The sequence below is a fragment of the Fulmarus glacialis genome, unplaced genomic scaffold (genome assembly GCF_000690835.1).
Source record: "Fulmarus glacialis isolate BGI_N327 unplaced genomic scaffold, ASM69083v1 scaffold24821, whole genome shotgun sequence".
Classification (NCBI taxonomy): domain Eukaryota; kingdom Metazoa; phylum Chordata; class Aves; order Procellariiformes; family Procellariidae; genus Fulmarus; species Fulmarus glacialis.
The window spans coordinates 11,125-32,017 of NW_009192498.1; the positions used below are offsets into that span (position 1 = coordinate 11,125).

Below are 20,893 nucleotides of genomic sequence, written 5' to 3' on the forward strand. Positions count from 1 at the left end.
CCTGCGCGCGGTGGCCCCAGCCACCAAATGTGTCGTCCCCAAGAAAACCGAAGCTGCTGTAGGAGCCGAGTAGCAAGATCCTGTCGTAAGCACGGTGGCCCTGCCCCTGCGTGCCTTGGCACATGTCCTAGCTCCAGGGGCCAGCGAGGCACATCGTCACAACCCGACCTCTCTGGTTGGGGCAGGTGGGAACCGCAGATGGGGAGAGGGGCTCGGCACCCGCCTGGCAGCTCATGGGCCGTGCTCGTGTGGGCAGTGGAAGGGACAGTCCTCGAGCTGTCCTTGTCCTGTGGTCAGGGTAGGCTGCTCCTCCGGGATGGATTTGTCCCTTTGCTTGGTGAAACGTGCCCTGGCAGGGCTCTGGTGTTCAGTTCTGTTTGCTCCTCTCCGTCTGCCCGTGTAGTAACTGAGCTGCTTTTGTGGATGCTCCGTCCCCTGTACACACAGTGTTTTAGGGCTGCCCCCTCGTGTGGGCCAGGTGGCCACAGGTGACCATCTCCCCGGCGATTTGCTGGCCGGTGTGCAGGTGACAGGGCTGGCTCAGGACAGAGCCCTGGGAACCTGCTTTCTCTTGAGCTTGATCCTTTGCTTTTCCCTACTTTCCTGAGCTTGCCTTGGTGCGGTGGCAGCCCGTGGGCGAGGGCTGTTCTTGGCTGCGGGTGAGTCTGTGGCTTTTGGGCATTTCCTACCAGAAACGGCCAGCGCTGGCGAGCAGCTCGTGGCTGATGGGGTCAGAGCACTCACAGATACACTCAGAGCACAGCCAGCCTCAGGATGGTACCATCTGGATAAAGCGAAAGGGACCTGCTTGCTTTGGAGATGAGGATCCGAGGAGCAGGGACATGCCTACGGTTTGACTGGGAATCGGGAGAGTCCAGAGCTGGGGCCCTTTTCTGCCTAGGCACCGAGTGCTCCTTAAGTCTGGAAGTGCCTGGAGACGTTATCTGTACGGCCAGTCCCTCTGCGTGGGTTTTTTCTGCAAAATCTGCAATTTAGAAGAATAAAATCTGGTCCTGACCTCCGGAAGGATTAGAACTATCAAGCAAATGCGTTTTTCTTCCATGGGACCGAACTAACTGTTCCTATTCCCATTGTTCCCAGAACAATGAAGTCCTCATAAATGAATTCAGGCAAAAGAGGCGGGGGGGGGGAATTCTCCATACATTTAAATCATGCCACGAGCCAACAAAAGGCAGGAAATTTGGAGCTAGAGCTCACACTTGCTCACAGACATGTAGAAAACAAGCGCTTGGCGGCTGGAGAGTGAGCTGTCACTTAGGATTTCCTGGCTTTCTCCCCCAGTTTGTTGCAGAATAAACACCACTTGGTTGTGGTGGGAGGAAAAGGGAGGGCTGGTGAGGGGCAGACCCAGCTTCATTTGCTTCCCTCTGTTTTCTCTCCAAAAAAAAGAGCAAGTCCCTCCGGGCCTGGAGGCACCACCGAGTCGTGGGTGCGCGCAGGGTGCAGGCTCGTCCCCGGGCACGAGGGAGCGTGGTGCTGGGGGCCTGACGCTGCAGCTGCTCCGTGACGGAGCCAGTGGGCAGGTACAAGCCCACGGTCCCGGTGTGCATTAGCACCGGGCAGAAAGCCCTAACTGCAGGAACGGTGCTGGTGGGACTGTCGTGTGCTTGCAGCCTGGACGTGCAGGGGTCTCTGAGGCAGCGACAGCCGAGAGGGCAATGGCTGGCGGCTCGCTGCTCCTCAGTCCCGGGTCCCCCCTGTACCCAGGGGCTGTTTGAAGTGCCTCGGCTGTAGCGGTGCTGTCATTGTTGGCCTGGGAACCACGAGCTCGTCTCTTACGAGATGCTGAGCAACCTCTGCTAATAGCTGGAGGTGGGCAAAGCAGGTCTTGGAGCAGCTTGCTCTTCCCTCATAAAGAATTTCAGCCACAGAAGGTCTCCCATGAAAACTGTTCTGCTCTCCACAGGCAAAAGCTACTTTATTATTTTATTCTTCGGGCAGAAGAGGCCAAATGCTTGGAAACCAGAACATTTTGGTTTTGAAGGGCTGATATGGTGCTTCATGGGGTTTGTATTTAGGTGCCTTCTGTTCCAGTGTCCCTGTCTCGCATCCCAGGTGAATGGTCCCCAGCCCACCTGGCATCCCGTAGGGACTGGCAGGAGATGCCCCAGCCGTGCTCCGGATATGGAGTCTTTGCTCTCAACTTGCTTTTTCCTCCCTACTAGCTCTCCTAACAAGCCTCCGTCCCTCCTGCAGTGGCTCCTTACCCCATTGCCAGCCTCTGTCCTTGCTCTCGGGGGTTAATCCAGGCACATCTATTGCGGACGCTGAGTGCAGCTTCCTAAAAGGCTGTTGCGACTGGGGAACTGGACTGTATTTTGTGCGAGGCTCGTCGTGCTCACCTGCCCCTCTCTGTTCCTCCCCAGCTGCCGGTCCCCATCGCGGTGTTTTTCTTGCTCTACAAGGAGCGGATGGTGCCATGCTTCAACAGCAGCAGCCACCCGCTAAAGTCGGCCGACGAGCTGGCGATGGAAACGCGGCCCGCGGAGAAGGACGATCTCTCCACCACTGTGCAGAGACCCCACGCAGCAGGAGGTGAGCTGGAGGCACCTCTCCTGGGTTTGGAGGAATGGGGGGTGAGCAGGGGGAGAAGAAGCCGTATTTTCTGAGTGTCTCCGTTGAGTTTAACGAGTGAGATCCATCGCTGTTGTCTAAGGAGGAAACTTTCCAAAACATGTGGATGTAATCCAGAAGTAGCCAAACAATCCAGACAATTTGGTGCCCAATTGCCCTTGAATTAGATGGGACCGTAACCCCTGGACAGAGATCAGCAGCCTGTCGTTGGGACTCCAGGCTGCTTTTCTCCAAGCTGCCCTGAAACTAAACCTGGGCTCCCAAGTCGTTTAAGCACACGTGAAAGTTGTGCCCCTTTGTTTCCTTCTGGTTTTCAGTCAAGTTTTGAGCTGGCTCCGCTGACTGTTCGGTTTAAAAGTGGTCATCATGCTGCAGAACGCTGATTTTTATAAATCTGAAAGGAATAAGGACAGCGCCCTTGTTTGAGGGGAAAAGTTAAACTCCAGCAATAGTTTGCTCTTGAACTTGTGACTACACCCTGTTTTGGGGACAATAGTAACATTGTTCTTTGCTACCCAGAAGAAACATATCAAAGTAAATTCTTCAGCTAAATAGTGATTCTCGGCAGTAATCATATTTTAGGGTTATCAGAGGAGCATTTAGTGTTATAACAGAAGAGATGGCTTTACCTGAGCAGTAGAAGGAAATTTTAGGGAATACTTGAAGGTGGAGGCAGTTAGAGATGTGGTGAGGTGCTGCAGGGAAGGATCATAGGTGTCCCTAATGGAGTGGGTTCTCTGGTGTCTGATAAGGTTGTGCTCATCTGATAGCATTTCCCTTAGCTGAGACACTGATGGTTTCTTTCCTCAACCCAGCTGCCCATTTTCCTACAACCCATTGGAGCTTCATGTTCTTCAGATCTCCATCTTCCTCTTAAATGCAGTGGAGGTTAATCCTTAGAGAAGCAGGAGGGCTGTGTGCTGACTGCTGTGATCTTCGACAGACACGTCTGTGCTGGCAAAATCCCTCCTTCCCCATAGAAGTAGTGAGAATTTCATCTTTGCCGTGCAGGAGCACTGTCTCACCTGCGCAGGACTCCAGGTGCCGTTACCTTAACACCAGCCCTCTGCACGTCCCAGAGTGGTGGATAGAAGTATGAGGGCAGGAGAGTCGGGAATTCCTGGGGTCCTGACCCCCAGCTTTGGCAGGCTGTTGCTCCTAGTGGTCTATGCACAGGAGGCGGCACTAGCTGTGTGTTTATCACTCTCTTTCCCAAAGTTGGCTTGTTTGATTTAATATCATTTATCTGAGGAATGTGAGCTATCCTGGGCAGGACTCTCCTGTGTGGTGGTACCAAGGACGAGGGGCTCTGAGCACGAGTGCTGTGGTCAAATGGGCTTGTTTCTATTGACTGTAAGAGCGGGGCCAGCAATGTGGAGCTCCTAAATGGGAAGAGGAGCACAAGCAGCTACAGTAAGAGAAGTAGCAAGTATCCTGGAGAGCTAGGATCCCGGTCTGTGGACAGCAGCCTATAAGCATATCCGTCTTCCTTCTGAAAGCTTAGAGGTAGGTAAAGAAAGAGGTTGTGCCAGCAGAGGTTAGCAGTGGTCCACGTTGTTCACGGTCCTCTACGAATCTCGTGCAGCTGAGCGCAAAACAAATCCCCATCGCGGGCTGGCAACCACCCAGCCCCGGGGGGACGTTCCAGCTAAGTTTGCTTTGCATTGTTTTTTACCAGGTCATGATGACTTATTTAGCTGCTGCCAAAGCAAAAACTACAGAGGGGCTTCTTACACCTACTTCGCAGTCCACATCACTGGGGCTCTTGTTCTCTTCATGACTGATGGGATTGTGGTGAGTTCAGCTGATAGAGGGATCTTGTCTGAGCAAAGCTACATGGCTTGCTTCCTTCCAAATCACTTGTAACGGCCCAAACCCAGCACATGTCCTCTGCGTGCAGTGGGCTGGACCTGAGGGTCTGCCAGTGCAGCACTCTGGTTCCCAAGGTAGCTCATTCAAAGCTAATTATAGTCAGGCTGATACGTGCCCTGCTTCTTGGGAGGGTTTTGTGGCTTCTCCTAGGCTCTGCGTTGTTGCAGCTAGCTTGCTACTGCTACTAACCTAGCCAGTGTAGAGCTGGAGTTGTGATGTTGTCTACTTGTACGCAGCGGAGGTCTCTTCTCACTTCAGCCAAGAGGCAAGAACAGCTTCATTTTATTTCATAAGAAATGGTGGCTCTTTGTTTGCTGGGTCTCCTGAGCCCTCAAAATCCAAGATGAGAGCATGCGGGGACGGTGCAGTCTCTCTGTAGTGGCCTGGCAGCATGTCCCCAGCCGGCGCAGTCACACGGGGTTTGCCGCGTGTGGCACTTCTGTCCGGGCGAGGATGGCTCGCTCGTGGCTGGCAAGTTGCTGTTTTCTTTCAACGCTTTTGTCTCAGTTCCCTCATGGTAAAATACTGCTGGGTCTTACTAGGGCGTTAAATAGGGTCCTGAAGGACAAGCGGGGTTACACAAAGCACCTGTCAGACGGGAACTTCCCAGGGCCTCCATCTTCAAGGATGATCAACTCCGGGTTCTTAATGTGATACGTTCTGAGAGTATGCGATTCCGAAAGGACAAGACAGGCCCTAGGGAAGAGAGCATCTCTACAGATAAGAGCTTAGCATGCATTTTACCTAGTAATGCTGTTAAGTCTTGACCTTTTAGGAGAGCTTAAGTCCTGTGTTCTGCTTCTGGTGGAAGCCTGTCTCCAGTTGCAAACCCTTGGGAACAAGGTTCATTGAGATTTGGTAGCAAATCCATAGGTGGGCTCTCCAGCACTATCACAATATTGTGAGTAAGTGAGGGACAGTAAGTGAAGTTAAAGTTGCAAAATCTGTTAAGTCATCACATCAATGTGACATGCTGTTTTGTTTTCCTTGCAGGGAGAGTACTCGGGCTTCATTTACAGCTATGCGGTGGAAGAGCCCCTCTCTGTAGTACATAAAGTGGCCGGCTACCTGCCCAGCCTCTTCTGGGGATTCATCACACTGGGCAGGCTCATCTCCATCCCTGTGTCCTACCGAATGAAGCCAGCAACTATGGTCTTCATCAATGTGGTAAGACTGTTTTGGCTATGTTTTTCTTCTGCTTGCCTCCAAGATGCTGTCTAGTTTTGGTTTTGATGTGCAGAGCTGCAGCTACTCTTGTGCCATCCCAAGGGTAGATTTGCACCAGGCAGTCTGACAAGCACAGCATCCAGGGTGAGCTGCGATAGCCTTTCTTTGCATGGCTGTCTCTGCATGTTTGCAGCTGACTCCGATGCACGAGGTAGCTAAGACTTACAGCTTGATTGCACTGCTTTTCTGAGCTTGCCTCTCAATTAATCTAACGTTAGATGTGTGAAAGCACCTAGTAAAGTGTCTGCCAACTTTATTTACTTTGCACACTGTCTTCTCTGGCATCTACAGGGGCAATAATGCCCATGTTAGCCATAGGAAAGGGAAGGCAGATAGTTCAGTAAATTCTCTATTTGGACTGCAGCAGCTGTCAAAGAAACCAATGTGATGTGAGGTTGCTTAAATTAATAAAACACGTTCACTTGAAGAAAGGGGAGGGAATCCTTTAAGCATATGTAAGAAAAATGCATGTAAGGATGGTGGCAGACAACAAGGAGGGAGTTGTTCCCATTCACACTTCTTACAAAAAAAGAAAGGAAACAAGTGAGAAGGCAGCTAATTTACAATTTATTTAAACCAGAAGTTATTTTGGTAGCAAGTTTCACAGTTAATAATGTGAGACCAAGAATATAACAGGGTGGTGAGAGAACAGGAGTGACAGTTCACGTTGGGACGTTTTGAAGATTTAGGCCGATGTCTTTTGCAGGCAGGAGGCAGGTGAGGCAGCCGGCTCGGCACCTTGCTGCTGGTCACTTTTAAAAACTGAGCTTAGATACCAACAGATACAGCCAAATGAAATGCGATTGTTTTAAAAATGAGTGTAATCTCCTAATTCAGCACATAGTCACTACTTACAGGGAAAGCATCAGCAGATCTGCCACAGCTATCTGGTATGGACAGTCCCATGCATCTCCTTGATGCACACTACCGACTTAATCGCTTGTCTGAACTGCACGATTGCTCTATTAATAAACCTGAGGACGGGACTTCTGCTTTAGCTGCTGCTAGTATTTGGAGAGAAGAGGGAATAGCCTCCGGCCTTGAATGGAAGCCTTCTTGCTTCCCCTTAAAGCAACGGTGGCAGTATCATCCAAGGACAAAAATTCACTTGACTGACACTGAACCCTTCGTGCAGTACTTGCTAGTTGGTACTGCTATATACAGTAAGATACACCAGCTCTTGGAGTCATTTCAGCATTATAGCAAACTGCAGTTTGAATTCAATTTCTTTAGAATCCAAATTGCTCGTGTACATGCACACACCCATAATCAGGGCCTAAACAATTAAGAAAAAAAGTAACTCGCATCGGTATTGCAGAGCTCCCTCTGGTGACTCTCTGTGCCATGGCTAACTTAGTGCGTCATGGATGGTTTTGCTATTACTTGTACACTACAGCAAGCCAGAGGTGAGGGCAAATTTATTTCAATTGAGTTAGCTCTTTGGCTTCACTGCTGTGACTGGTTTCTGAGCGGTTATTGAGAGTGAGTTAATTCTTTAACCTGCTGAATAAGACTTATTAGTGATTGAGACATGTAAATATTATGGAAGTACTATTGTATTTAAAGCTGCAGAGAAAAAGTATTTTTTCAGATATGATCTTAAGTCCCTACCTAATGAAGTTGAGACTTAAGTACCAAGTTATGTTACAAAGTCCTGTTATAAAAAGTACCAAATTCTTTACTGTAAAGGTAGATGGATTTTATTTGGCTAGTTACTTCAGTTTTTCAGAGACTGTGATCTTTTTTCAGTACAGTTTATTTTCTTTTCCAGACTATTTTCTACAAAAAAAAAAAAAATCTAGAGCCTATTGCAACTCAGCATTTACCTTCCTACTGACTCTGTGTGTGTTGTTCGCAGGTTGGAGTCCTGATAACCTTCCTCCTGCTCCTGATTTTCTCCTACAGCGTTGTCTTCTTGTTTGTGGGGACAGCATCTCTGGGTCTGTTTCTCAGCAGCACTTTCCCCAGCATGCTTGCCTACACTGAGGACATCCTGCAGTACAAAGGTGAGCTGGGATTCGGGCATGCCTGGCAGACTTTGAAACCAGGTGGGTGTTCAAGACTAGAGCTCAGATACTGTCACACCTAGCAACTCCTTCCTTCTTCAGGGATGCCTAGGAGGCCTGGAAGAAAGATCTACTTTGGAACACAATGTTTATTCAAGCTTGTAGTCAGAAAACCAGACTGCTCAAATCCTGGCTTCATTGTATTAATAACTTTTAAAGGCAAGGGTCCAGACTGGTTCTTGGTTTCCTGCAGCTTTAGGGCTCTAGGGGACTGACAAGAATGTCTGCTTTAGAGGCTTACAGGGAGCTGATTTTGAAAACATCATCCAGATTATCAGTGAACTGAAAATCCTAGAGTTTGGCCAGCTCTTACAGGAGGTCTCTGCCAACCTCTGTCTCTGGGGCAGTGATACAGAAGAATGAAAATCTTTCCAGCAAGAAGCAACATCACCTCTGCCAACAGAGCCAAGTGACAGAACAGGAGATGGTTTTTTGGCTTAAATTTTTACCTTTCTGCACTAGCCCAGGTTAGAAGAGGCACTCTCAACACTAATGAGAACATACATTAAGTAAATCTTGTGTGGAGAGATCCATGAAAGAGCAGTTTAAAGAAGCTACAGGCTGATCCTGCCGGCTGTTTCACCTGTTTCCCAACAACATCACTTGCACTATTTCTTTGCAGGCTGTGCCACAACCGTGCTAGTGACTGGAGCTGGAATTGGAGAGATGGTACTACAGTTGCTGGTGGGATCGGTAAGTGTAGACAAAGCATACCAAAAACTGACTGAAACTTTTAAGTAGAAACCTTAGTCCTGGTTTTGGACAGCTGCTGGGAAAAAGCACTGCATTACCCTTGAGCTATCAAATAGTAAAGCCCTTACTGAATGCTAATTAGGTATTTGAGTGCTATGATGACATGTCTGCTCCCTTTTTTTCCCCTCCAATTGCAGATTATACATGATCAGGGCAGCTACAGTTTCCTGGTCTGTGGGATGATCTTTGGAGGCTTGGCCTTTACCTTCTACGCTTTCCTCCTGTTTTTCCACAGGATGTACCCCAAGCCCTCATCAGGTAAGAAAGCATCAGCACTCAGCCCCGCTTTATAATGAGAGGAAGAGTGGCATATGCATCAATACTTAACCAGGGTGCAGCATTTCAGCAAAATGCAAGGAAACGTTTTATTTTACTGCTGCTTCCTGTCCCCTCTTCCTGCTTTGACTTGCCCACAAAGCCTTGGCAGCCACAAGTCAGGGTTTGCTTTCTTTTCTGTTGGAGAAGCAAGGGAAAAAGTAGGAATGGTCTGTGAATCGCAGAGGAACTATAACGCGTGTAGGATTCTAGCTGTGAAAACACTACTGTGCTATTGCAGAGCTAGCAGGAGTAAGCCCTCCTAGTACAAGCTTCCCTATGCTGTTCCCTGGCTAAAATCCAGGGAACAAGTGGGTCTGCCATCCAAAGGCAGCTGTTAGGCTCTTGAGAAAAACTTCGCTGATAAAGGATTTCTCTTATGTATTGCCTCAGTCTGCATACACTGTTTGCTTTTATAAGCACCTTTTGTAAAAGGAGCACTGCATGACAGGTAAAAAACTGGAAAGGGAGGCCTTTCTTCTGTGACCATCAAAGTAAACAAGTTTGTGTGGTGGGTGTTAAAATAGCAACATCCATGTTTGGGAGAGCTCAGGCGCATTCCCTTAAAGCTCAACAGAATCGGTACCTTCAGATGAAGTAGCTAATGTCAATTTTGCAGATATGGATGATGCCTCACCTGACAAACCAGGAGTAATGGATGACACTGGACAGTATCAGCGCTGAAGAAGTGGCTAAGCCCTGGACAAGCAATAAAACACCACACAATTAAGCATTACTATTAAGGATGATTTCACATTCAATGACTGAATCATGCAGGCTTTCTGCAATCAAAAGCACATTAGATTGGGTAAGTCAGAATCAAGAAGACATCCTAAAACACTGCGTCAAGCTAAGCACAAGTTGCCTGTGCCACATGTACCAAAAGACGACTGTAAGTGTCAGACTGACCCTGTGTCTGAAAGGCTACGGTGTATGGCAGGGATGATGGGAGAACAGTTACTCCTGCAATTGAACTTTCTTACCCATTCAGGATGGAGGGTGGGAAGGAAGAGGTTCTCTCTGTTCCGTATGTAAGACTGAAGATCTCTTGGCATAGTCATTGAACTTAGATTTTTTTTCTTTTGGCCTGTAATGTACAGAAGCCCCTACAATTTACAGCACAATACTGGATTTCAATTCATTTTTGTGCAACACTGACTCAAGTATGTGTCACCTCTATTTATTCTTCCAAAGGGGAAAAATTACACAATTGGTAGAACCCACCGAGTGCACAGTGGTAGCAGGACCTATCTATATTTGCACAGTTGATTCTTGTATATCACACAGTATCAGACATGTTCACTAAGACAGTGTCTTATTCAGCATGCTAGGGCCTCTTGATTATTAAAATCATTAGCTTTTTTTTTTTTGAGTCAAGAATGAGTTGTGATGGTTTGTTTTGCTTTAAGTCACTAGTTTAGCTGCTACAGTTGCAGTGTCTTTTAGGGTGGTTTTATTTCTAGCTTCCAGTTGAAGCGTAAACAGAGGTATTTGGGAGCCAGCCTCCAGCTGCTTAATCTGTGCAATACTTATTATAACAGGTGCCTTCTGTAAGGTACTGTCATAACCCACGCATGACCTATTACAAGCTATGAAGAAAGGACTGGCTTTAGAAGAGTGTAAAGCTACATACATCTATTTCTTCAGTGAGTGATTGGACATGTACTTTTTGCTTTAACTGCTGTATGTGGATGTACATATGTACGTGTGTATATAAAGCAGTGTTTAATTAAAGGTGATTGATTGCTAGATTCTCAGCATGACTGGACTCAGGTCACTTAAGCTGTTTCTGGCCAAGACTATCAGCTACTACCTTCACCAGTTTTAGCTTTCAAACTCAAACTGAATCTAACAGCTGTTTCACGTGAACGGTTTTTAGCATTTCTATTTTTCCAAGCAGTAGATCTTACCTTCCATGAAATATCTTCACAAGCTCCCATGGGTGGTTCTGTAGAAAAAGTCTCAAGAGAGTAGACTTGTTGAATTGACTTTGTATTCCTAAAAGCTGTTGACTTTGTATACCTAAAAGCTGAGTGCACATTAGGCCAATGCAGGAAGGAGGTAAATGCAGTTGAATTCTGGGCTTAACTCATCCATGGACTTCAGCAGCCCTCCTGCCTCACATCCAGTGCAGTATGTGCTGTAATTCTTCTCTACCACCACAGGATGCCACTGTTACTCTCCTTGAGATACCCAGAATGAAAAAAGTGTGTACTGCAAAATCCATTTGCAGCAAAAAAACAATCTGTCATTAATAGAGCCCCTCCCACCATGACAGCATTCTCTCCATCCCTGTACAGAGGAAATGAGCACAAAACAATACAATGAGGGAGTTTATTTTGAAAGAAGTCTATTCAGATTACATATATATCATACCAGGGACTGTCAGCTATTAAAAAAAAAAAAAAAGTATCTTATGTCCTTGCAGATTGATAATATGTAGCTAAATGCTATTGCCAGAATAACATTTCTTTTGTTAGAAGTGTACTTGACAATTCAAATCTCCACTTTGCTATCAGCACTGTATATACAACGGAGCTACTCACCAAAGGAAATTTTCACCAGAAGAGAATAGTTCCTGATTTGGCAAAAGACTGTGCAGCACTACAAAGCTAGCAACAGCAACTCCATCTCTGCCCCCACTCAAGCAAGATGTGAGGGAGCCTGTGCTGCTGTGAAGGGACAGGTTAGCTCAAGGTCTGATGAACTCCCTCATTATCACAGAGCGAGTTGTCCTGCAGCTGTAGCTTTCTATTTCCTCTACTGAAAAAAATAGTCAAAACATCAGAAGCTTTGTTAAAAATATTTATTTAAAAAAATACAATTGTTTTGCATGTCTGGTTGCACATAACTATTAACATATGATTGACTTGAATAATTTGCTACAATGCTTTTTTTAAAGCCAGCTTGCATTATACAAAGCAAATCCCTCTGTCAGTTCTTACATAAAATAGTTTTCTTTAACTATTCCCACCCCATTTTTAAAAAAGATTGCAATACATTGATTTTTTTTTTTTTTTTTTTGCACAAAAATTGAAGCAATAGAAAAGTCACCTGATTTCTCAGGAAAGACCTTCATTATGTTTGAATAACAACTGCCTATATATGCCACTCTTTAAAAGCAGCATTTGTTACTCTGAAGTGTCATTACAGTGCACTTCCTCCAAAGTAAGTTTTGCATCTTAAAACTTTGCCTCCAAATTGTATTCAAACCTGAAATGTGTTCAAATAACTGCATATCTGCTATAATCAAGTTGATCAGACTTTTTTTCAATATGATATCAACATGCCGAAGGTCTTCCTACTATGTTATCTTGGAAGGTTAAATAAAAGCAAATTTAGTAACACTGAACAATTACTGAAAACTTTGGCTATTTATGTACTTGCATTACATACCAGCATTTTTTTTTAAAACACAATGGCATTAAGATACTCTTATTATAAGGTATTATTTTCAAAAAAAGTTAGACTGAGAAGCTATTCTCTCCCAGGCAAGTTTACCCAACTGTAACGTGAGCACCAAAGCGGTGTAAGATTACAGTTGTCGCTAAAAGACCTTGTCTAGAAAAAGTCTCCAGTGTAGAAAGTTAGACACTCGCTACAACATAACTTGCTTTGTCTGTTGGCTTGGTACTCTCTCTATATATTAAATGCAATTCTGTTCTGGAAAGAGTAACTGAAAAACATTATCTCTGCTGCTTTCAATGTAATTTTTACCACTGATGGTTCTACTAAAATTACAGGAAAGTAAAATGGAACCCATTCCAGAGTTGAAGAGTAAGTTAACTGACACGACTGTCTGCTTAGTCTGCCCCAAGCAGAGATGTCAGAGCTGCTGTAGTATAAAAAAACCCTGCAGACATCATTTTGCTGATTTGCAAAGAACCCGGGTTAGCCTAAAAATTCAGTTGAGGAGTAAACACTAAAGGCATCAGAAAGTCACTTTCCAAAACAGATGTGCACTTTAAAAATAAACAGAACAACTGTCACACCTTACCACAGCTGATTAGGTTGCTTAAGTTCTCTAAAATTTAACTTAAACTTCCCTCCCCTGACTCTATTTGAGTCATAGACAAAAAGCTGCAAGGACCAGATTCTCAGCCGGTGTAAGTTAGACTAGTTGCAGTGAAGCCAACAGATCTATTCTGATTTACAAGCGTCTGGCATAGGATTCAAATCTGCCATCGGCTCGCTCAAAGATTCTCAGAATTCCCAAGACAAAGTCTCATGCTGGTTAACGATCCCTGTTCAGAGTCATTTCAGTCCCAGATTAATTCCAGCTGTCCTAATATACATTAGAGGAGACAACCGCTATCCTTACCATACATGTTGCTAAAATTTTCCCATTTATTCATCGCTATTATTAAGAATATACTTCTCAGCTATAAAAACAGAGAGGGGGGGAGATAAGCATTAAGTGTGCTACTGTACTTATCACAAAACACTGTGACGTACATAAGGCCATCTGGTAACACTGCAACAGAATACAAACAAGATTTTAAAAGGGCGTTTTAGAATACAACTTTTTTTTTTTTTTTAAACTACAATGAATAATCTCAACCCTGTTCACAGAGAATTAACGTTAAAACTAGTACATCATATATATAAAACTCTGTGCAACTGAACAACAGCAGAACAAAAAGTCAACACAATTCTATAAAGCAGTTTCAAAGCCTGAAGATTTAAGACATGCTAGCCAAAAAAAACACAACACATCTCAAGGAGCCTAGAGCAAACCCAGGTATTGTAACCCCCCCCAGCACACAGCACACACTAGGAACCATGCAGAGGCCATCCTCAAAGCCTTCCTGTGTTCAAAAAAAAAAAAAAGAAAAAAAAACCCCAAACAAAAAAAAGAAAATAAAAAACAACAGCTTCCAGTTATTAGTACAGCACTGCTGCATGTACTGCTCAAGGGCTGAAATGGGCTCCGAACACAACGCCTTCCAACCTCTCCTCCCCTCTCCTTACTGTGTGCGCTGCTTACAGTTCATTCAGTGTCTCCGTTAAAAGACCCCTGTTTTCCGAAGGTTCATAATTATCCTGTTACACCCCCTGCCAAAAACCCTACTTTGAGATGAAAACCTTCTGCAACGCATGGTCTCAACAGAGAAGCAAGTGTTTTAAGTAAAAAAGAAGTCCAAACTTTTGTTCCATGAACATAAAACTATTCAAAGACACATTTAAGACACTTTTTTTTTCTGAAGATGTGGCATACAACAATGTCAAAGATGCATTTAAAAATAACCTTTGGCAACTAATTAGTCCACACTGTGGTATAATTGATTTGAGTACTAAAAAAAAAACCCAAGCCCCGAAAACCTCACCAGCGTGTGCAAAACATTAAAAAGTGGCAACTGCACAGTGCAGTATTTGCTTTGAGTGTACACGGTAAGCGTTATTTATACAAATCTGGAAGCCAGACTACGTAATGAACACACATCCTCCCAGGCAGCGAGCATGTGTACACACGCATGTTCATGTGAAGAGAGCCATTCCAGTCTGTTAAACGATGCATCTAAAAACAAGTTTTCAGCTCTCAAAGTATGCTTTTTATCAAATGTCTGGAATAGCTCCACAGTCAAGTCTTCTACTACATTCTTTGGGAGGGGGTAAACAAAAATAAATTCTAGTCAGTTTGACTTTTTTTTTGTAGAATAATTTGTATCTTGCTATCCCGAAAGAGAAATACATTAGCATACACATTCAAGAAGAAACATTGGGCCCTGCCCAGCTTTCTTACCTTGCAGGTCACATTTTTTTTGGCAAAGCATGGTTATGGCCAGCAAAGCTGCATCCTCCAAAAAGAATCCATGTTCTGCAGCGAACATATTCTCCCTTGTTTTTGTTTGTTCTTTGTACAAAGGCAAGAATAATATTCCTCAGTTCAAGATCCACTAGACACCCAAAACCAAAGCTTAAACTTTCTGCTTTAGATGGCACCGAGACAGTCAGGAAATTTCAGTAGAAGGTCTGTTGACGATAAGCACAGACTACAGAAATACGGCAGCACTGCCATTACTGCGGCTTTGTAGCTCACGTATTATATCCTTATGACTAAAAGCCAGCTATAGAGAAAAGATTTGGTTCTATTTTCAAAAATTCTTCTCTGTCCAGAATCAGCTTTTACGAAGAGCTCCTACACGGTCAATATTACTCGCTCAAAGTGGAGTGCCGTGTCCACAGATGTCGATCCAAGACAAAGCCTTTTGCAGTAATAGCCCTGAAGGACTGTGTAAAACAACTGTCACTGCCTTTTCTCTTTCAATCTTCATCTGACAGCCTCTGATTTCAGCAGATCAACTTCAGCACGTCACATATTAACCACCACTCAACTTGATGGCAATAGCCAAAGGCTTCCACATTAAGCAGATTTGCTAATACTGTTCAGACTAAACAGCAGCCTTTGCCAATTACTGTTTAATTAAATTCAAATCAAACCATAAAAATTCCTGTTTAAGGCAAGACATACTATACCTTATTAAAACATCCCGAATAGCTTCTAAGCAACATGATTGCAATTCTAATGGATTTTCAACTTATCTGCCAAGTGTAAGATCCTGTGGGGCTCGGGCTGTTTGTTTGCAATACCGTGCTCCATGATTATTAAGACAAAATAAACTATCCACGCCCATGACCTCAGAGGCCAGAAGGTACGTGTATTTCTTACACGGGAGAACTAAGGAACAAAACAGAACAAAATTGTTATGGACACCCAAAACTCAAACATCAAGTTTTAAAATACCTGTCAACTTTGACAATGTTCCTTAACTACTGATGTAGTTTATTTTCATAGCTGACAATACCAAGATAGCCTCTTGATACAACACTGAGATGTGTCTTGTAAACAAATATGCATTAAAAATGGAAGAGGTTAAATTGTATAGTAAAACATGAGTACATACAAAATGCTATAAAACAGTAGCAAAAGGTAACTAAAAGATACATGAATAAACCATGGGTAGCCAACAAACTGTCAGAACTGTAGGTTCTGGCCTCAGCGCTAGAAAAATGCTACAGAAGTGGATCAGAACTCTGCGCCTGTGCTCACCTGAGAAACTGCATCAATGTGCTAGGCTAGCTCTTTCATCCGATCTCAACCTGCAGAAGTTCTCGCATGAAAGTTGAAGTCATGAGGGAATCTGACATTAATGCATCTCACTGCATTTTGAAAAGCTGTGTAAAGGAAGATATGCACGTAAGCAGCCTTCACTGTGGTTAAAATGAACACTATAAAAACCAAGAAGAATCTATTTGCTAGATAGCTGAGGTTTGAAAAGGTATCAGAGGGAAAAATTATCCCAAACAAACCACTGAACAGCCAAAACCTTTCATATTATAATGCACGCTCCATTATACCAAAGATTGCATGGATACTGAAGTCTTAGGATGCTCTAAATTAAAACAATGAATTCTCAAATTCAAGGAATTTTATCACTTCCTGACCTATTGCAAAATGCAACTTGAATGTGCCAAAGACAGTGCATAGGAATTACATTCAGCCGTCACTGCTGAAGACCAATTTCTGAAACAAGGATCTAGACTTAAGCTGCTCTTAAGAAAAAAAGAAAATGCTTTCCTCCATCACCCCCATTACTAGGATCACATTCTCTGAAAACAGGTAAGACAGAACAAGTATGGTTCTATAACCGTAGGGTATTATTAACACGTTTCTGCTTTCCACGGATTGTTTCTGCTAGCAGCACGTGTTGCTAGTGGCATCCTGACAGTTCAGGATCTCAAAAAAAGCCAGACATAGCACACACAGCAACAGCAGTGCAAGCTTTTCAACTCTGCAGTACTATTATACAGCAGCAGTGACATGTAAAAGAGATTTCCAGAAGCAGGACAGATGTTCAGCTTCCATGCTCATCCAGTCTAATTCTACCACCATCTATGAATTAACCAATGCAAATATTATCAAGCATTCAACAATACCATGGCTACTTTAGCAACATGAATTGTAAAGTAATAAAATGTTTCTGTAATACTGCATTATTATTTTTTTAAACCAACACAGTACTATACCCATATTACAGACTGCTAACGTGATAATTAAGAGAGCCTATACTAACCCCCACCTTCCCTAAAAAAAACAAGTTGCCACGAGCTGCAAACTGCTCCTGAAGTGAGCTAGTAAAGGTACCAGCAATTCACATAACCAAGCTCCAAGAAGTCACAGCGACACTGTGCTCCGTCAGGAATGTGATCCAAAAAAGCTGGCTGTTATATACTTGTGAGTAAGTGTGTGTTTAATGAGGCAGCATATATACAAGATAATATTACCTTAAGTGACCTGAAAGTTGTCATGAAGAAAAGGTGAGCAAGCCTCTCCTCTCCCACCTCCCCTTTCAAGTTGCTTTCCCAACTGCCTCCTGAGATTGTCATCCTATCTGGAACTTCTATTTTCCTAGGCAGGTGCTTAAGAAGCAAAAGCAACCATCTTCTCAGTGCTATCTGTCAGGAAGTTGGATATTACCAGATTGAAACCAACACATACAGGCTGTTTTCATATTAACTTTCTCTGAAGAAGGTATTCCCGAAGGTGAATGTGTATCTCATCAACCAGCTCTGGCAGTGCAACCTTACGAAGCTACCTGGAGAAGAGCATGAAACTACGCTAAGCACAACTGACAAGCTATGTTAGCATTTGGTTCTCTTGCATACCTATGCTGAAAGTGATACAGTTTACAAAAAATTAAGTGCATGTGTGCACATACACAACTTTTAAACAAATAAACTTGGCTTTTCTCCATAGGGGTCAAGGAAAGGGAAGCAATTAAATTGCAAGTCTTTAGTGCTCATTAATTATTTTAAAATTCTAATCCTAGTCTGCAATGTTGCTCTCAAGTCCACACACTTGGTGGGCATAAAATTGGCCAACCTAAAACAACCATTAAAAGTGCTGCTATTTATATATAGCTATATATATTTTCTAGAGCAGACTCATAAGCCATCATGCAAACCAGAAAATTCCAGATGCCTGCTCTTAATTATAATCTGCAGCTTTCTTTCTGCATTTTAAAAAAAAAAAAAAAAAAGGTCAATATTGCACATTGTCATTTTAAGAGCCGCTGGCACAGGAACTTTATCCTGCATCTGCTGATGTCTAAAATGCGAAGCAGTATTATGCCTCTGACGTAACCGAACAGGAAGACAGTTCACTACATGAGCTCACTCCCTGCTATCTCCACCTAAAGACAGGCATACTCTTTTCTCCCGCCTCCCACCAGGCAGGGGACTTTCTGGATGAACAATGCCCAAAAAACAACTCCATTACACCCACCTGTCTCAGGTGTCATGTCAGGAACATTCTAAGTGGTTTACATATTTCAATGCTAGAATATAGAAAGATAACGCCGCTGCAGTAAATTAAGTCTTGGGTATTGTCATACGCTTTAAAGTGAATTCAGAGTCTGCGAAAGTGGCAAAAGGAAAACTCTGGAAAGCTCGAGTTCACCACTTATCCGTAAGACAGGTGCAATATATACAGCGTACACTGTCAGCTCCTCTTGCTGTAAAGGTACAATCTTCCTCTGCTCGTTAAAACTCTGAAGACAGCCACTGAGGATGCCAAAGGAAAGAGATGGTCTCCATCTGTTTTCTAGAGGGCATTTTATGGAGATTATTTTACGTCACCAACTCAACGTACATAGTAGCAAACAGAAGTTGCTGCCTGACATCAGATGCCCAAAGTGGAAGGGCACAGCACCAGCACCAACAGACCAAGACATCCAGCCTCTGAGGGGGCGTGAGAGGAGAATCTCTCTTCTTCCATTCCTCAGTTCTCTTAAAAGGCCTCCTGAGCTGTAAAAACGTAACTACAAATTTCATTTCATCAGTGTTTCAAATGGCTCTGGAAACTAATCTCGTATTAATCCATACACACACATGGCCACCAAGAAAAGCAACGCAAGCACAAATTTACAGTAAGATTGATACGCCGTGGTACCCCTCTCAGCTAGCTGTACACACTGAGCCTAACTTCTTTTGGGTCTGAGTGCTTCCTCAAATAAAAAAAGCAATAGATCTAAAGCAAAACTTGAGATAAGAGCTGGTAGAAGAGGAGCTTCTCCACTTCAACTGTGGGAGAAGAGCAGTAACGTTAATGCTCAGACGTTAGTGTTCTCACCCACTGCTTGGGTCTGAAACTCTAGCATCAGGCAGCAACCTCACCAAATGCAGACACACCCTCAAAACCTCATGTAAAATCCACCATCCTGCTAGTCCTCTAGCAGTGAGATTACAGGCTTTGTAACAGGTCTCTGGCACAAGAAATGTTTGGACTTCAGCATTCAAACTTTCTGAGAACTGAAAGGAACTAATCCCACCATTCGTCTCCAGACCTTGCCTCCTTACCGAAGGGAGGGCAGGGAAGCATCCAGAAGCTAGCCAGACTACTTCTCCAAGGGGCTGGACTGTCGGTATACAATGCCATTCAAAAATTGTCCGTATCTCAGTAACACAATCATTGAATATTCCTTGAAAATTTCTCCCTGCAAAAAGGCAAGATGTTTTTACAGCAGAAAAGACGTGGGCTGTTTTGTTGCTGCAGAAGTTATCAGGCCCCAAGGCAAAGCCGATGCACACACCCCTTTCCCAAGCATTTCCTGGAATGCCAGCTTCGATCATGATTAGATTTCTTCTTGCCAAGCACAGGAAGCAGAAGAACAGAGGGTTTTTCCAAGAGTCACAGAGAAAAGACTTCTCTGATACCGTTTACTGCAATCAGTGCAGACTCAGTTACTGCAACATCAACCAAAACTCCCTTTAACCATAGTGAAGTCTTCCAAACCAAGGAGGGAAGAGAAGAGACTGGAGCTTCAGCTCCTATTAAGGCGTTTGCATATACATTCCCAACCTGGGTCTTCAAAAAAGGGAATTTTGCAAAAAAGGCATTTTATTTGGGAATGGCAAAAACTATGATTGTTGATAATCTCTGTGGAATTATAAATTGCTCATTTAAAAAACTTGGTTAAATATAAGTGTCCTATCTTTCCCTTGCTTGCCAATATGTCCTTTCCATGAGTTCATGTGCTATGTCTTCTGCAGATCAGGGGAAAATGGGCCAGGGGTAGAGGGTCCATCCAGTCCAGACAGAGTAAATGGGCCATGACTGTTCAGCACTGATGGAAACTAAGAGACAAAACAAAAAATTATTAGGAAAGAGGCCATTTTAATTTACTGTTCCTCTCCTATCTGTGCATGTAGAAGCTCCCCCAGGGAAAAAAAAAAACCAAAACCAAAACACAACAACAAAAAACCCCACCCCAAACTTTCAAAGAATCTTCTTGGCTTCCCCCAGGTAATTTACTTTTTAAATGCCACTGCATCACAGACTGCACCAATCCAGCTATTATAACCAGTGTCACCAGGAGGACCCAGTCTGTTACCTCTGCACTGAGCACCGCCTGTGTCCTAAACTAATAAGTGACTTTAAAACAGGTTGTTGGGAAACCATGCTCTAAATGGTTCCTCAGTTAATTATCAGCTATTTATAGAGAAAAACGTCCAATGCATTTTCAGACCTACTTGTTTATTCCCTAGCCTCACAGTACATGTAAGCTACTTCCTTCATCTCCATGGAGATGACGGATATAAACCCAAAAGACAACTAGTTAAATTTTACCCTTTGCCTAAGCAGACTCAGGCAACAGATGCAGTTATTCCAACTCCAAAGTGGAAGGTGAAGGAAGAGCATGAGTAATTACAACTAAAGGATTTTTTTTTTTAAATATAGGGGATTTTTTTTATTATATGTTAGTTAAATATTTATTAAAAACAGTGAAGCTGAGAACTTCCAAACAACAGAAGACAGCAGAATATAGATCGTAAAGAACTGTGCTACATAGTGCCACAGAGATCACACACACACACAATCTCCCTTCTTACTAGTGGTGAGATTTAATTAATGTCTTTCAACAGAAGGGACTGTTAACAAACAATTAAAACCAATAAAGTAGCAATATAAAACCAATAAAGTAGCAAAATTCAAAATTCAGAAAAATCTCAACCAGTACAGTTACAGGGAGTCAAGTTTTACAGGAAGGACAAACCGGGGGGGG

At 43.7% G+C, this 20,893-nt stretch overlaps 2 protein-coding genes across 2 annotated transcripts in view; one reads left to right on the forward strand and one right to left on the reverse strand.

Annotated features, from left to right (window-relative positions):
* Window positions 1–9,801, forward strand: part of MFSD4 (major facilitator superfamily domain containing 4) — a 20,673-nt gene extending 10,872 nt beyond the window's left edge. The window contains exons 4-10 of the mRNA XM_009587106.1: window positions 2,388–2,556; window positions 4,274–4,389; window positions 5,461–5,634; window positions 7,553–7,700; window positions 8,383–8,453; window positions 8,651–8,771; window positions 9,448–9,801. Coding sequence (XP_009585401.1) covers window positions 2,388–2,556; window positions 4,274–4,389; window positions 5,461–5,634; window positions 7,553–7,700; window positions 8,383–8,453; window positions 8,651–8,771; window positions 9,448–9,512 — 864 coding nt within the window. The 3' untranslated portion in view covers window positions 9,513–9,801. The remainder of the gene's footprint in view (window positions 1–2,387; window positions 2,557–4,273; window positions 4,390–5,460; window positions 5,635–7,552; window positions 7,701–8,382; window positions 8,454–8,650; window positions 8,772–9,447) is intronic.
* Window positions 9,802–19,865: 10,064 nt separating this feature from the next.
* Window positions 19,866–20,893, reverse strand: part of ELK4 (ELK4, ETS-domain protein (SRF accessory protein 1)) — a 5,357-nt gene continuing 4,329 nt past the window's right edge. Inside the window, exon 5 of the mRNA XM_009587107.1 lies at window positions 19,866–19,964. Coding sequence (XP_009585402.1) covers window positions 19,866–19,964 — 99 coding nt within the window. The remainder of the gene's footprint in view (window positions 19,965–20,893) is intronic.